The sequence below is a fragment of the Rhinolophus hipposideros genome (assembly GCF_964194185.1).
Source record: "Rhinolophus hipposideros genome assembly, chromosome: 12".
Lineage (NCBI taxonomy): Eukaryota > Metazoa > Chordata > Mammalia > Chiroptera > Rhinolophidae > Rhinolophus > Rhinolophus hipposideros.
Window position 1 is genome coordinate 12,242,062 of NC_138058.1, and position 16,550 is coordinate 12,258,611.

The 16,550-nt window shown below is 49.3% G+C and overlaps 1 protein-coding gene across 1 annotated transcript in view; it reads right to left on the bottom strand.

The window, feature by feature from the left end:
* EDAR (ectodysplasin A receptor) overlaps positions 1-16,550 on the bottom strand; it is a 91,881-nt gene that overhangs the window by 18,411 nt on the left and 56,920 nt on the right. Inside the window, exons 2-5 of the mRNA XM_081068825.1 lie at positions 14,861-14,929; positions 13,913-14,035; positions 13,496-13,677; positions 6,475-6,560 (exon numbers count right to left, since the gene is read on the bottom strand). Of these exons, the coding sequence (XP_080924951.1) occupies positions 6,475-6,560; positions 13,496-13,677; positions 13,913-14,035; positions 14,861-14,911 (442 nt within the window). The 5' untranslated portion in view covers positions 14,912-14,929. The remainder of the gene's footprint in view (positions 1-6,474; positions 6,561-13,495; positions 13,678-13,912; positions 14,036-14,860; positions 14,930-16,550) is intronic.

The window sequence follows — 16,550 nt, forward strand, 5'->3', positions numbered from 1 at the left end:
TTCTCAACTGCTGTTATTGGGATGAATTCTTAGCTCTTCTACCAAGAGAGGAAGGGGTATTGAGAGGTATAAGGGGCACTGCGGCAACAGGCCAGCATGGGCTGCCCTGCTTGGAACAGAGGTGACCTGTTTGGAACAGAGGGGGACTCACTGATGCCCCAGGCTCCCAGCTGTGTCCTGGGGCCTCGCTCCTTCTTTCTGTAATGGCTGGCCATTGAAAGGGCAGGAAGCAGAGAAGTGGGGTGTAGGACTTGGTGGGTGGTTGGAGAAGCAAAGTCGCTGATGACAGCTGGAGGGTGTGGCTCTTCTTTTTTCCTCCCCTGGGCCTTCCCAAACCTGCTGTGCCCTGAAAACCACCCTGTTGGTATCCAGATCTTAGAGGCATTTCTTTGCTTTTTTGGAGGATAAATAGCTCCCTCTACCCCCAAACTTATGATAAATCTCACAATTGAGAAGAGATTTAAATGAGGTTGAATTAATTGGCCTTCTTACCTGGCCTCAGAGCCAGAGGCCTAGCAGGGAGGTGCTGGTGGAGGTGTGCTCTCTCTGGGGGAGGCGCCTGTCTCTGGCAGCTGCTCACTGTCAAGCGACGGAGCTGGAGCCTCTGCCTTTCACGGCTCACATACCAGGCAGGTTCGCTTTGAAAACCCCAGAATGAGAAGATGGACTTCAGATTTTTTAGCCCTGTTTGCATCATGCCAGGAAGCAGCCTGTCAGACTTCATCCAATGAAGTGAACAAAGCAACATGAGGCATAGCTTCCAGCCTGATTTCCTTTTTTTTTCTGATTTCCTTTTTAAAAGCAGATAGGACGTTGAAAACGAAACTTATCTGTTTGGTAAGGGGCTCCAGGGAGATAAAGCTATGTAGTCAGGAAAAGACTACCTGTGGGCTCTATTTGTGTACATTTGTCACCTTGGTCTCTTGTCCCTTTCTACTGGGGCCTCCTGGCTGAGGCTGGGTGACAGAGATAGGGGTTGGGGACACAAATATGCATACATCCAGGCCTGTGGTCTAGAGAGGGACGACAATGAGAGCAGTCTAGCAGCACACAGACTTATGAAATGCCTGTGCCCCCGACTGGCAGGGCTGGTGACACCTGACTTCACCAGACAACGTGTATGCGAGTCACGGATGCTCAGGTCCCTGCCGCTGGTGGGTGCCCGCCTGCCCTCCTTCAGGTGTCAAGATGGGCTGCGCCTCTACCCTGATTTACCAGCCTTTGTCCCCCAAGTGAGCTCCAGCTGGTGTCAGCTGAACAGCCTGGGCTGCTGTGTCCTGAGCACGTCCGAGGGTCAGAGGGAGAGTGGGCAGGAAGGCTGCATGACAAGAGGTCTACCTCTGTGGGCAGGTGCCCCCACTACAGCATGCCATGGCCCCGAGGACCTGGCATAGCACGTTATCCTGTTCCAGGCTCTGCTCTGGTCTAATGAAAATTAACTCAGCACTAATAAAAAGATTTGGCTTCTGGGAGTTTTCCCTTTGTTCCAACACGTGCTCTGTCATTCCAGTTCACTTGGCCTCCTTAGAATGGATCATTGATGGAAATGTTTCTCAATGTTGTTTCTGTTGGATGGTCAAGCTCTGATCCATAATGCTTCCATTGGGAGTCCAGTGTGGGGACAGAGTCCCAGAGAGCAGTTTCTAGGCTCTTGGCCTCACGTGGAAAAGTGCTGGTTCGGTTAGCAGATGGCCATCCGCTGTGGCTGGGTGGCCATCAGCTGTTGCCGGTTAGCCATTGGCCACTAATGTAACTGCTGCGGCTGCGCTGGGATTGCTTGGTTGGTAGAGAAACGGATGGCGGATTGCAGCTAGCAAGTGGGGCGGTTGGTTGGCAGAGAAGTGGACGACAGATTGTGAATCGTGTGGCTCCTGCTTCCTGTGTCTCCAACCCAGCTGCCAGCGAGAATATAGAGGTATGAACCCCCATCCATGGCTCCATGGGTGTTCCTTTTTGGCCTCACTGTGTTCTGTGTCCACCCACAGAGAGCAGGACCAGAGACCCCGCATGACACCAGTTTTGGATAAGCAAAGATGTGGTATTTTATAATAGGGGGAAGAGAAGTTTTGTGGAAACTGTAGTCCCAGAAAATAGGCAGAAATTTCCACACAAAGACTCCATTAAAATGAAAGAAAGTGGAGTCTGAGTTTGAGGCAGCATGACTCTGGTGAGTAAGCACAGGCTGGTCTGAGCTTTCTGGGGAGGACGCTCACCTTCCCTGGGAGGACTCTGAGAACTGTAAGCATATGGCTTAATGTAGTTATACCTCTATTCAATGTGATGATAGGATTTACGGGGGCTTTTGAGGTTTGTTAATCCACACAATTTACAAATGTGCCTGCATGTATTAGAAATGGCTGGCATTCTCTCCATAGGACAAACAGCTTGGGTGTTTAGGAATGATCGGTTGATTCTTACAGCTGTCATCAGGGCTGCCTGAGGCTGTTGCATTGGCTCAGTGTCCCCCTAGTGGCAGACCCTGGAACAGCGGGCAGAGCCTTTAGAACCTGGCTGTGACAGTGGGGCTCCCGGGAGCTTGCTAGAAAGGCAGTCTTGGAACCCAACTCACACCTGCTGCCTCAGATTCTGTTTCTTGACAGGACCCCGGTAATGGGTGTGCACATTCAAGTTTGAGGAACACTACATTGGAAACAGCTGGAAATTGGCATTTGGGGAAGCCAAGGCTTCACACGGGAGTTATATCGCTGTTGGGTATCACACAATGACATCTAAAGAGAAATGTGCCACAGCACTCCTGGTGACAGTGGAATTCTCCAGAAGGCGAGTCCATCCTGGACTTGACTCTGGGGCCATAGTTACTGATGAGTGATAACAACAACGAGACAACAAGGGAACAACGATGGGTCTCTCTAGCGCTCTGTGAGGAAAGGATTCTTGCTCACCGTGTCCCAGATGAGCTTTGTGAGGTGACAGGAGGTCAGCTGTGTAAGGTGGAGCTGCACAGGCTCTGGGAGGCCTGGGTGGTGATCGCCTGCTAGGCTGAAGCTTTACCATCTGCTGCCTGCTCACTGGAGTGGGCTCTTCATACACACGGACACATCATCTCCACCTCCCAACAATCTTATGAGATGGATATACCCATTTCACAGATGGGAAAACTAAGGTACAAAGTTAGGTAACTTTCCCAAGAATAGAAACTCTAATAAACCCCAAATCTGATGCCACGCCCTTTCTTCTTCTGTTACACCATGCCACCTCTTTGCCATTACAATACGGATTTCTTTTTGAGGCAGCCCACAGGCACATGCAGAAAGCTTTGGTTGCACCAAGTAAATCGTGCTCTTTGATGTCACTGAAAAATAACTGAAGGGCTTCTCCTCTCACTTCCATCTAATGTTGATTTGCCAGGACACAAACAATGATGGTACAGGGGGCGGGGTTGGCTGTGCTTGTTCACTGCAGCCTTAGCATCTAGAAGAAAGGCCTGAAGCTTTCCTGATGGGCAAACCATAAGCCGGAGAGAAAGAGGCCCGGTTTCAAAGCTCTTGAGTACCCTGGGGCGATCCTGCTACCTGTGGGGCGATACCTGCTACCTGCTTCCTGTGGTTTATGGAAGAATTGTCATTTACACTTGCTTCGTGCTTTCAATTTTCAAAGTATTTTGTACACATATGTGACAACCTTTTTAGTACACTGAGAGGATATTATTTTCTCAATTATACAGGAGAGAAAAAAGAAACTGAGGGAGGCTTTATGGCTTACATGGCATTTCACAGTCCCTGAATACCAGGGTCCACCCTAAGCTCTACACGTTATCTGTTTGCATGAAGATGACCATCCACCCAAAGGCAGGACCAGTGGTAACGGGTGGCCATCGTCTGGCTTCTCTCATAGTGCTCCGTGGTCCTGGAGACTAGAATGACGTTGTTCCATTTAACAATAACTGAGCGGCCCATCCTGAGGGTATGTGGATGGGCCATGACACACTAACCACACGAAAGCCGCTTCTGCAGGTGCAGCTCATTCCAGCCACACAACAGCAAATGGTTGGCAGGTGAGGAAACTGAGGCTCTGAGAGGTTAGATGACTCGTCTAAGTTACTCAGGAATTTAAACTCAGGCAGTGAAGTTCGAGAGCAGGGCCCATAACTCATATCAGGGCTGTCAGTGAGGTCCTGGCAGCCCCTGGGGACCTGTTATCCTATATTCTCAGTCCCCTGGACCTGACAACTCAGGGGCGACCCAGCCCTGGGTGACTACAGCCGTCGGGGCTCTTATGTGAATCACAGCCTTATTTCTTTAAGGATGAAAGAGTAATGGCATTGTACCCATGAGGGCGGCGAGTCCCCAGGCGCTGGTTCAGACTGTGCAGCCCTGGGCTCACTCCTGTACAGCTGGCACCCTTGGTCCCGCCAGCCCTCAATGGTGTGTGCCTGTGTCCCAGGCTTTCCCTGGGGTCCATGTCAAGTTCTCTTTGTGGGTTGTGTCACCCATGATCCATTGACTCCAGTATCAAGAGCATTAGCTTTGCATAGAGAGGCCCCGGTAAATCACATCAAAACCATACCAAAGCAAGCTTCTCAGGTGAAGGCAAAGGCGCTCTCAGTGACTGTGGGCTTGGGAAGGAGAGCCCGGTGGGGCCTGGGCAGCCATTTGGTGAGTTGGGGTCCTGACTGATGAGGGCTCACCACTAGGTTTTGTTGGGATGGGGCTGCTGATGGCAACCCTGTGAGTTTGGGCCTTGGTGTCTTCATGGAGGCTGTGATCGTAACCAGTCCTACTAGCCCTGTTTGCTGATTTCTCAGCGGGGGCCCTGGGTAAAAGCTCTCTGGATGGAGAACCAGTGCAGGGGAAAGTGCAGACCCCAGAGGTGGAGAGAGCAACTTTCATGTCCACACTTGAGACTCTGATCCAGGCATGGCTCCATTCACCATGTCACCCCACAAGGCCTAGCTGGCTGCATTTCCCCATTTCCCAGATGGGCAAAGAGAGGTTTGGGGACTTGCTCCCTGGTTCTTGCTCCCTGGTTCTTGCTCCCTGGTTCTTTGCTGGCCTCCTTCAGGGCTAGATTCTGCGAACCCCTAGGAGGCTTTACTGGGCCTTTCAGTTAAGCAATTAAGGGCTGGGACTTGGGGAGGGGGATGCACTCATTTTCAAAGTCTCCACAACTGTGTGTGTGTGTGTGGGGGGGGCTTTGCAAGCCCCAGGCATTGACAAGGACACACTTTGTGCTTCAGCTTTCAAACAAAAGGGCCCCAGGAGGAAGAGTTGCTTGTTTTCCAGGTTCCATAGGCAAAGAGCTTTTTCTAAACAGGTGGTGAGTGTCTGACATCTTCCCAGGTGAGGACTTCATCCCAGAACTATCTGGTGGGGAAGACTTGTCAGCAATGGCAGCTGAGTTCACCACAATTCTGCAGGCAGCCTGGAGCCCTGGGGGCTCCTCTAACTTGTGAATTAATTAGCATTTGGCTCAGTAGCACTGCTCAGCTTTAAAGACTTGCAAATCCAAGATTGCCAGGCTCCTCTACTTAAGCAGTTTGGAAGGGAGGGAATGGCCTCTGCTCCATCCACCCAGAGCATCTCCTCCAGCTGAACCTAAGGGTGAGGGGGAGGTCACGCTTCCCTCTTTTTGCTCTCCTTGCCTTCCTCCTAGGGCTCTCAAGAGGGAGGCCCTTCTTCTATTCTCCTAGGTAAACTATTGTGAGAAAATGGTGTGGGCAGGGCCTTATGGAGACTCAGGAGAGGCAGCGTTCCAGTGTGGACACCTCTTCTGCCCTAGAGTGGGAGCGGAGCTGTGGTCCAAGGACCAGACCTCCAGTCTCCTCCCGCTGCCCACCCATCCTGCCTTGAGAACCAGTGCTTCTCCAGACCACAGACGCAAGAGACCACACAGTACATTCTTGGGAGCAGAGGTTCCTGGCCCTTCCTCATAAACAGGCCGTGAAAGTCATTCCAAATGAGAATAGAAAAGAAACAGCCCAAGGCAAGATTCTAAATTTGTGAGACTCATTGTTTATAGTGGTTTGTAGAATCTATTTCATTAATTTTTATCACTCCTTATATTTCCCTTAGCCTCATCCAGGAGGCCATCCTTTATTTAAAAAAAAATATGTATGAGAACTAACAATTGTTTCGAGCTTTGTAGTACTTTGAAAATACCTTGGCATCTGTGATCTCATTGTTTTTTCCAACAATCGCCATGAGATGGATAATTCAGATTTCAGTATCCCCAAATTACAGATGAGAAAACTTAGGCTCATAGAGGTTACGTGACTTGTTGAAGGTTTCTTTTTCAAGGTGACTGATGTGATTCTCTGACTCATGGTTCAGCTACAGCAAACCTCCTTCACGGTCCTGCTGCCTGATTGGTTAGGCATGGGAGCATTTTCATGTGTGTCTTCCCTGCAGTTAACTTGTCTAGATGCCATGACCGGCTTCTGCCTCCCACCCAGTGTAATGAAAGACGTGAATGGAGAACCAGTACCGTTCTGACGAAAGGACAGAGTGCACTCACATTCCTTGGTGTTGGGGGGCGCCAGGAGGCAGGAGTAGCAGACCATGCCGTAGATATTCCTGGGTCTGTTTTCCAACATGTAGTAGCTACAGGGAGGGTAAGACAAGACAAAGCAGACAGGTGAGATGGGTGTTACCACAAGCAAGTGCTGGCCACTTGGCATGCCCACAACCAAAGCAAAGTCCAAGTCAGGTCTGAGACAGACACTGGAGGAATCAGGAACCCTGCTGAACCATTTTCATCACAGAGTTTCCTTGGGAGTTTTCAGCTGATCTTAAAATGGAATATTCTTTTTCCTTTATTGGGCCAGTTTGGGTCTTTTTAAAATCTCCCCCACTTTTTGGTATCTTTCACTGATGAATTTGTTTAGTGTGTGTATCCCATCACTGCCACCTTCATCAAAATCATCACCCGAAATATCTGCTTGTCCACCATGTGAACACCCTGTTTAGCTCTCTGGGTGTCTTGCCAGCCAGAGTGCCAGGCACCTTTGGAGGAGGAGGACCCTACCACAGAGAGCGCATCTCACAGCCTGTAGTCTGGTGGGATTACTGGCAGATGTCTCTATTCCTGGGACCTGCCAGTAAAGGAGGTCCCTCCTGCTGACCAAGATTGAGTGGAGCTGGCCGGCAAAGCGTGGCTACAGCAATGTCTAGAGAGGTGCACGCAGAGGGCCTTAGAGAGCCTGAGGTACAACCAGCTCATAACCGAAATGTATTTGCTTCCTCCTCAGGAAGCACTTAACTGAAGGCACCTCTGTAAGTTCACACCGGGCTTACACACACTTAAAGAAAAGGACAAATCACTCGCAGTAAGGCTGCCTGAAGTGCCTTAACTCCCCCCTCAACAATGTTCCGTTATGTCTCTTGAGCTTCCTGACGTCAATATGCCAGCCCCATCACCAAGCTGGCTCTCGGAACGCGCTACCCCCAGAGCTCTGCCTCTGCGAGTCAGAGTTCTCTGCAGGCCATGCCACTTCCTGGACCTCCGCCCCCCAAACCTGCACCTCCTGGTCCTCCCCTCCCGGGCTCACAGCTCACATTCCTCTCCGCCTGCAGATGTTGGCACTTCTCTCGGTGTGTGCCCATTTTCTATAAACACACATTCAACTGTCATCATGGAGCCATTTATCGCAGTGTGAGAAATCAATTAAATAAAGTGAGTGGATGCCAATGTTCTCCCTTATTGCAATTTCAAAAGATGAAAAACCCCTCAGCTATTGGATTTTTTTTTGGTGTTTTTAAAGTTTTTTCTATTAGCCATATACATCCAAACCCCCACTGACGGCAGCATAGTGCAGACGTGCTGGGAGGGTCTTCGGACTCTAGCTGCCACGAGCTGGACCATTACCAGTAACACTATGATCATAATTACCAGCCCTTCCTCAGAGCCTTTTACCTTCAGATCTCTGTGTATCTTATAAACATTAATTAACCAATCTCAAAACACCCCTCAGAGAAGCCATAAGAGCCAGTTTCACAGTTAAGCCTTCTGGAAAAAGCCTCTTTCAAACACACGTTCTACCACCACACAGAAGCCATCTGTGCTTGGGAAGCAGGACGGGAGTGATACCGGGGCCCACAGTGCATCTGCTCCCAGGAGGGGGTGTGTATCTGCATGTGGCCCCACGAAGGTGACAGACTCCAGGCCACTGTGAACCCCAAGAAGAAATACATCTGCCAAGAAGGACTGCTTGTGGTTAACTGAGCACAAATTCATAACCTGAGTGCAGCAGCCATTGCTAACAGAGGTCTTTCACGCACATTGCATTTCAGGGAAAAAGTACAGACTGAAGCTTCAGCCCCCTGCACTGTGCTCCTGCCAGCTGAATCAACCCTTATAAAGGAATTACTGGTTTCATATTTTGACCAATGGGCTGAGGCCTGCCCCATCCAATCAAAACTATGAAGCTATATTCTCATTTGCAACTATACTAACTAATCAGAGTGGCTCAGTAACAACCAACCAGAACGCAGGAAGCCAACCAATCAGTACAGTGTTATTTGAACCAGACTGTGTAAATTTGGATTTCTCATTTGCATAAAAATGGACCAATCAGAGGCCAGTGTGGGGACTTGCTCTATAAAAAGTGACCTCCCCTTTGTCTTAGTGGAATACACCTTCGGTTTCTACTAGAGACTGCATCTCCCTGGTTTGCAAACTCTTTTCCTGAATAAACTTTCTCCTTTCACCACACCCAGACTGGGGACTTCTGTGGGCATTAGATTGGTGGCGGTGACCTTCTGTTGACAACACTGTGAGTTGCTCCTGTTCTCACCTCCATGCCAGTGCTTCCTCCTCCAGGTTGTGACTGTCTCTTCCTGGCCTGGGAGTCCCTCAGGGCCAGACCTGTTCACACCTATATTCCTAGTTCCTTGTACTAGGTACTGAGGAGGGAAGGTTCTAGGAAAGTGTTGATTGGAAAATAAATGAAGGAGACTAAATTTTTCTCCATAGAAATTCAAAGTGCTGAGACTGACAGAAGCCCTGGGGGTGTTTTGTGCATCTTTCCTCCCTTTTCTAAAAGCAGAACCACAACTAAGCCCATCTTAGTTAACATCCCATATAAGCTGGTATAGGACACAACCAGGTTATACCTTAGAATGATCCTAATGGCAGCAGTGAGGAAAATAAGCAGAGTAGGGAATACTCGGGAGCCCAAGGACCAGGGATGAGGTGGGAAGTCGTGAGGACCCGGGCTAGGTGGAAGCACTGGAAGTTGGAGGGGAAGAAAAATTTGAGAACTTGGGGCCGGCCCGGTAGCTCAGGCAGTTAGAGCTCCGTGCTCCTAACTCCAAAGGCTGCCGGTTCAATTCCCACATGGGCCAGTGGGCTCTCAGCCACAAGGTTGCCTGTCAACTTCTTCAGTCCCGCAAGGGTTGGTGGGCTCTGCCCCCTGCAACTAAGATTGAACACAGCACCTTGAGCTGAGCTGCCGCTGAGCTCCCAGATGGCTCAGTTGGTTGGAGCGCGTCCTCTCAACCACAAGGTTGCTGATTCGACTCCCACAAGGGATGGTGGGCTGCGCCCCCTGCAACTAGCAATGGCAACTGGACCTGGAGCTGAGCTGCGCCCTCCACAACTAAGATTGAAAGGACAACAAGTTGACTTGGAAAAAAGTCCCGGAAGTACACACGGTTCCCCAATAAAGTCCTGTTCCCCTTCCCCAATTATATCTAAAAAGAAAAGAAAAAAATACACACTGCTGTTTGAAGTTCATATTAAAAAAAGAATTTGAAGACTTGTTGGAAGATAGCAGTGACTGGAGTTGTAGACTGAGTGCATGTGGAATATGGGGAAGGAGATTTTGAAGAGGACTCTCGGATGTCTTCCTTGGCCATCTGTGTGAATAGTGATGCCATTTGCTAAGATGTGGAATATAGGAGGAAGAGGAATTTTGGTGGGGAGGTGAAGGGAAGATGGAGGAGATATACGTGGAATTTGAGGTGGTTATGGCATCCAGGCCAGCATATCTAATACGTAGATGGATGAACAGGTACGAAGCTCAGGTTGAATCTGGAAGTCACCTACCCATCAATGGTGTGGGACCCACTCTCCAGATGGCCTCCTCCTGTGAGGTAACTCTGTAGAGAGGGAAGAGGGATGGGTGCAAAATGCCCCTGGCCCCTGAGCATTGCTGGCTCTGGCCCAGCCATGGTTCAAACCCATGCATGCAGCTCACAGGAGTCTGTGAGATTCAGCCAGATTTTATTCCAGATGATCTAAAAGAGGCAGTGGGTATGCACATTGAGTAGCCTGTGTCATTCTTCTTTATACCTGCAGAGAATTTCTAGCCAGAAAGGATAAGCTGTGGGACCAAAGCAGTATATAACCCTGTTCTATAGGTAGGTGCCAGCGTGGTCACTGTTCTGTGGTAATGAAGACAATTTTCTTGGTCCGAGAAAGAAGTTTGACAATGGAATGGTCATGAGCTCGCTGCCTCAAGAAGGCTTCAAAAGATAGGGATGACCATCTGTAGAATTAGTGGGGAAGCCAGCACCTGTACTCTTAACAGGGTCTTTTCAGCTGGGAAATCTTGAGTAATTCCCTCCCTGCTCCATGAGATCAGCTTCTTTCACACTTTAGCTTCAGCACTCAGGATGAGGTGCGGCCTGGAGCACTCACTGAGTGAGTGAAGGATATTGGGCAGGAGACATCATCTCAACACGTGTCCCAGTATGAGCTCTCATTGCTCCACGGATGTGAAAATGTAGAGTCAGTTTCCAGTTTGGCTCTGTGCTGTGATATGACTTTTCAAATAAATCACTCCCAACCCCAAGGGCACTGAAATAGAAAGCCCCTACTTTATCTCCTGTCCCCCAACCGCTTCATAGGGGCCCTAATGAGCACAATCCTTTCTCAGGGTAGGACCCCCAAAGGCCTACCGCTTCCTGTTACATGTCATAGCTTTTGAGAACAAAATGAAGCTCTCATGCTATGTCACAAAGGAGGATTATAAGGAGTTTGGGCAGGTTGATGCTATCAGCTCCATGAAAGGCTGTTTTCATTCCTGAGTCCCTGTGGTCCCCAGGCTGCGGATGCACACTGCCTCCTATTTGTATTTCTAATGCCACAGGTTGCCTGGGCCTGCTCCCCCCTTGTGGTTTGGCAAGCGCTCTCTCTTTAGTATTTGCCATCTCTGCTGTGTATCAGTGTATGGCTGAGACACTGACTGAACAATGAGCAGTACCTGTGGCTTTCCTGTTGAGAAAGGCTTGTGTGGGAGGACGAGGGAACAAAACATGAGAAGAGGAAGAGAGAAGAGGTAAGATTTCATAACCTCCCCCAGGGCATCATGTTACCCATTGGAGAAGCTCCTGCTGGCTGGCTCCCACACCACGTCCACTCCCTTCAAATAAGTCGTTCTAGAATGGTTGGAGGACTGGGGCAAAGGACGCAGTGGTTGGTTCTACATGCCAACTTTGTGGAGGACAAAGGGAGAATCCCATGGCTCAGAGGCATCCCTACAAGCTTAGGAACCCTGAGAAAAGGGAATCTTTGGGAGAAAATCTACAAGTATATACCTATTGACTTGGTGGAAGTCGATTTCAACATAGAAGATTATATTTAAACTGAGTCTTGTCTTGGGCTACTCACCATAATCAACACTTGAAGAAAAACAGAACAAACAAACAAAGCTAGGGAAAGGTCAAAATAAAGATCAAAGACTAGGAAAGTAGTCTTTGCAGAAAGACAAAGGACCCAGTACTCTTTAGAAAGGCACAGATCCCTAAATGGACACCCAGCTTCACGTTGATGGAAGTCTGTCAGATGGAAGAAGCTAAACTCCCCACTCCTGTCTAGCTCAGAATGAAGAATAGCATATAAACTCCACCATGACAAGTTATTGTAATAACTATGTATGGTCAGATGGGTACGAGATTTATCAGGGTGATCACTTTGTGAGGTATATAAATGTCTAATCTCTATGTCGTACACCTGAAACTAATATAATACTGTATGCCAACTGTAACTGAAAAATTAAACATTTATTTAAAAAAGATTGCTCAGTTAGAGAACTTTTATTTTTATCGTATTTTCTAAGAGAATAGTTTAATACATTCCCTGGGTATAGCTACCTACTTGTTTGCATATTGCAAGAAAAGTTTCTGCAATAAGCTTCCCCTGTTTTCTTTATTCATTTGAAAAATATTTTTGAATAATCATACTCTGTGTCAAGGACATTGACACGGAGTTGTCCAGCACATATTTGGATATGTAGGTCTGTAGCTCAGGAGGCAGGGCTGACCTGAAGACAGAAAACTAGGGAGACTGAAGGTAGGGATGGGCCATCACAAGAAGAGAGAGGGTGGTGGAAGCCAAGAAAATGCTCTCAGTACAAAATTTGAACTAAGGTGAATTTCTGCGAGTTTAAAAATAGCTCCTCATTTTAAAGACTTATTTACTTTCAATCTATTCCTAAATTGGTGGGACTCTCTGACTTTTGTGTACTTCCTTTTTCTCATAGACTAACGCCCAATGTTCTCATTTGGGTATATCCTTCTTATTTTCTTCCTCCTCTTAATTCAACACAGTGAGCTAACATGTGCACAAGCGGGTTGTAAAGTGTAGTGAACTAGTCAAAACGCTGTGGCCGTCATGACCTCTATTGGCACCTCTACCGTCACCACCTACATCATCACCATCATATCCACTACCTCTGTCATCGCCACATTAGCACTCCCACCTCCACCTCCATCACCACCTACATCATCACCCTCATATCCACTACCCCTGTATTACAACCTCCATCATCGTCACCACCAGCACCACCATCTCTACCACCTCTGTCTCCTCTCTACCACGCTGTAGCCTTCACCCCGGCTTTGGGATGGTATAGACCTTCAAGCATCAGGTAGTGTGGCCACAAGAGGGAGGTAGCAGCAACGGCCACAGCGTGGTGTTCCCTGGGTGTCAAGGCTGTACGTGCCTTGCTTTAAGTAGAACTCGATGTGTCCTGCCTGTGTAAAAGAAGAATTTATCTTTCTGTCTTTCAGGCTAATTGCATTTTCACTTTGCTTTTCAAGGAAGACTTTTGCTACATCACAGAACTGTGGTGGAATTATGGCACCATATGATTCAAGTATTCCTATCAATGGCTTTTATTCTCAGTTTCTTTCCCCAGAATACTAAAAAGAAAACTTTAGTATGTAATTTTAGTTTTTTCTACATAGCATTCCACATGTGTTATCTCATGGTAAGTATTCAACACATTTGTTTGATTTGGGTAATCAGAAGATATTATTAGGACCGATGTCCTCTTAAAGGACACAGTAGCTGAGCCTAGGCTGCTTGTTCATGAAAGGTGGCGGGACTCGCCGTGCCAGATACCATGTTTCCTGATTCCAGACACATGCCCTCCTCTCTGCCAAGTTGCCCCTTGTAGAATGGGACAAATGGCAGGAGTGACGTTACACTGTACCCCAGTTGCTCATGTTCCCAGGAGTCCTCACCAATGGGATATTTAGTGCTTTCTGCAGAAGGCATCCTGGGATGCGCTTTAGCAGCGCCCCATGCTTACCCAGGGAGACAAGGCCCACACTCAGCGTCATTCTCCATGTCCCCTGGTGTCAGCACGGTGGCCCGGAAGAAGCCTTCGCAGTCTTTGTGGCGCCTGCATATCTGGTAGCCTCCTTTGGAAAACTTCTCCGCTGGGCAGGGGACGCAGCCATAGTCCTCATCCTTGGTGCCATAGCCACAGGACTGGCCAAGGGAGAGGACAGAGGATACGGGTGAGTACACTGGCCACAGCTGCCATGACCAGACCTGTGGTCTTTGGGTTCATCCGACACATGAGCACGCCGGGTGCACTGGGCATTTATTTAGCTTGGGGACCACATGCAGAACAACACAAGGTACGGTGATGACGGCCCATGAAGGAGGGAGAGCTCACCAAGCCCTGGGGTCTGTGGTCTGGCGGCCAGGCAGGGGGCCTTACCAGGTAGGGCTCCTCCCCTGGCCCACACTGGGGACACTCATGGCACAGCCCCGTGGTCTGATTGTAGTACTCATTCTCGCCGCAGTTAGAGTATTCTGCTCTGGCCGAACACATCAGAGACACCTGCCACAAGAAAAGGGGTCATTTGGCCTTCATACCTCCTTGAAGACACACGTAGTTACTCGGGGTCAGTGCCCAGACAGCCCCCAAAGCTGAGTGAGGAAGGAGCCTGGAGATGTGGACCCTGCTCAATCAGTTAATGCTCATTTGGTGCCACCCCCCACCCCCCCAGGAACTTTAGCTACTAATAAACGTGCAGTCCACTCTGCTTCCATAGGCTGGCCTCACTCCTGCTTCTCCCTCTCCACCTGATCCCATCTTTGAGGCCTGATCCAAATTCTCTTCGCCCATAAAATCTTTCTTCAATTCTCTCCAAAGGCATGGATGAGGCAGGCCCGCTCCTGAGCCTCTAGAACAGAAGGTCTTTCAGTCACGTGGTGCCTTTTCTTTTCCCCTGAACAGCAGCCCTGTGGTGGAGGCCTGGATGTTTCTCAGCTGTGTGGCCCACAGGCATGGCTTGTCACACAGGCACTGGGTTGTGTATGGCACAACATAAATATGCATTGAAGGACATTTTATCCATGAAACCCTATAAAGGGAACCACCAACCAGGGAAGTCTAATTTGAACCCTGGGCACTGTTCAGTGCTTTGCAGGTATTATCTTTTTGTACCGTTAGAAGAACGCAATGAAGGACGTGCTCTTATCGTTGTTGCCAATTTACAACCATGTAAACTGAGGCTTAAGAGGCCAACCAACTGAGCCAAGGGCGTGTGGCTGGTAGAGGACACAGCCTGGATGGGAGCTCCCACTGGAACGGCCACCAAGGCCTCCACGGGCGCTCTGTGGGCCAAGGGTGCAGTGCGGGCAGGTTCTCTGACCTACTTACCACCAGGACAGGGAGCCAGGGTATCCGTTTGCAGTCTCCCACGTGGGCCATCCTCTCCTGTGGGTTCACCTGAAAGATACACTTCATGAGCAGCTGTGTCACCTGCAGGGCCTGAGGCTGCTCCAGGACTGACTGGTCCTGGCCCAGCCCCCACCCCAGGTCCAAGTTCCTTCATTGTATCCCACTGGGTATGGGGGACCTCCCAGCAAGCGGCATGGGGAACGGATGCATCCTAAAAGAAAAGGCAGATTTAAGCTGAGCCCCGGGGCCTTGGACTGACTCCATCCACTGTCCTCCCAGCGTCACCTCATCCCTTGAAAGAGCTCCAGAGAGGAGGGACCAGGACACGCTGAGGACCACTGCTGAAGCTGGGCAGTGACCAACTGTTTCTCTGCTGGGAGAGTCTGAAGAACGCTGGCATGGGTGCTGATCCCCTGGCTCCAGAGCAGCGCTGCAGATAATGCCAGGAACCAGAATCCAGCTCATGCCCATCACCTCACTTCCCGCTCTCCCATAAGGTTCTCCGTAAGGTTCCTCCTCCTCTTAGTGAAAATGTGCCTTCTGTCAAAGTGACTGAGAGACTCATGAGTCCAACCACTTAACTTTACAGTTGAGACAACTGAAGCCCAGAGAGGTGAGTGACTTGCCTAAGGTCACACAGCTAAGGGACAGAGGATGGCTACATCCCAGGCAATTCAGATGCTTTCCCCAACTACTAAGTTAATGAACTGTTTTGAAGGAGGAGGTGTTATTTTTTCACTTTTCCACTGTCAGAATGGGAGACCTGTGTTTCCAACTCAAAGCAGTTCTTCCTAGGAACTCGGTTATAATGCAAGATATCTCTCACATGAGAGATAATGTGCTTCTGCGAGCGCCTAAATCCCTCAGTTGCCACACACTGGGTCACTGTTATCTTGCTTTGACACTGGGGATCAATTAGTGACAAAACAGCGAGCTACCTTCTAGCAGCCGGGTTGTGTGAGGAACCTTCAGAGTCAACTGATGACTCAGATCTTGAGTCAGATTGACCTTTCACCTGTGGATCCTCTTGTTCTTGGTGAGCCAACCCCCAAATACCACACACAAAAAATGAATGTACAGGAGCTCAAAGCAGGAGACCGATAAATGGGAAATCCATTATTTTATTTTATTTTTTTAGGAGGAAAGCCCTGAACTTTGTCTTTATAATACAAGATCCTAAAGGCATTAGGGAGAAACGCCACCAAAAGATTATTTATTGGACATAAGGAAGTTCAGTTTGAGAAAGAGGGAGGGCCGTGTAAGTCAGGAGTTGGGGAAGGGCCACGGGTGGGAAAGCCAGGGGTCAGTTAGTGGGTTGGCAGGGTGGGGGGTGCTAAGGAGAAGTAAACTCCTTGAGTGTACAGACACTCTTTGCTAAAGCTCTCCACCACCCCCGCCAGGACGCCACACCTTGCTCAGTGAGATCTGGTGGGAGAGAATGCGCATTTAGGAGAAGCACCCAACACATACATAGTGAGGGGTCAGCAGGGACAGATCTGAAGAGCTTTGCGTCCATTTGCCTCTCAGCTCCTGCCAGCTTTCCAGGAAGCACATGGTTCTACTGTCCCCGCCCAGGCCTGTCCTGTCCGCACCCCCTCTGTCCTGCCCCAACTCCCCTCTCTCCTGTCCCCTGCCAGGAGCAGAAAGAAAGCACCCACACTTCCCATAA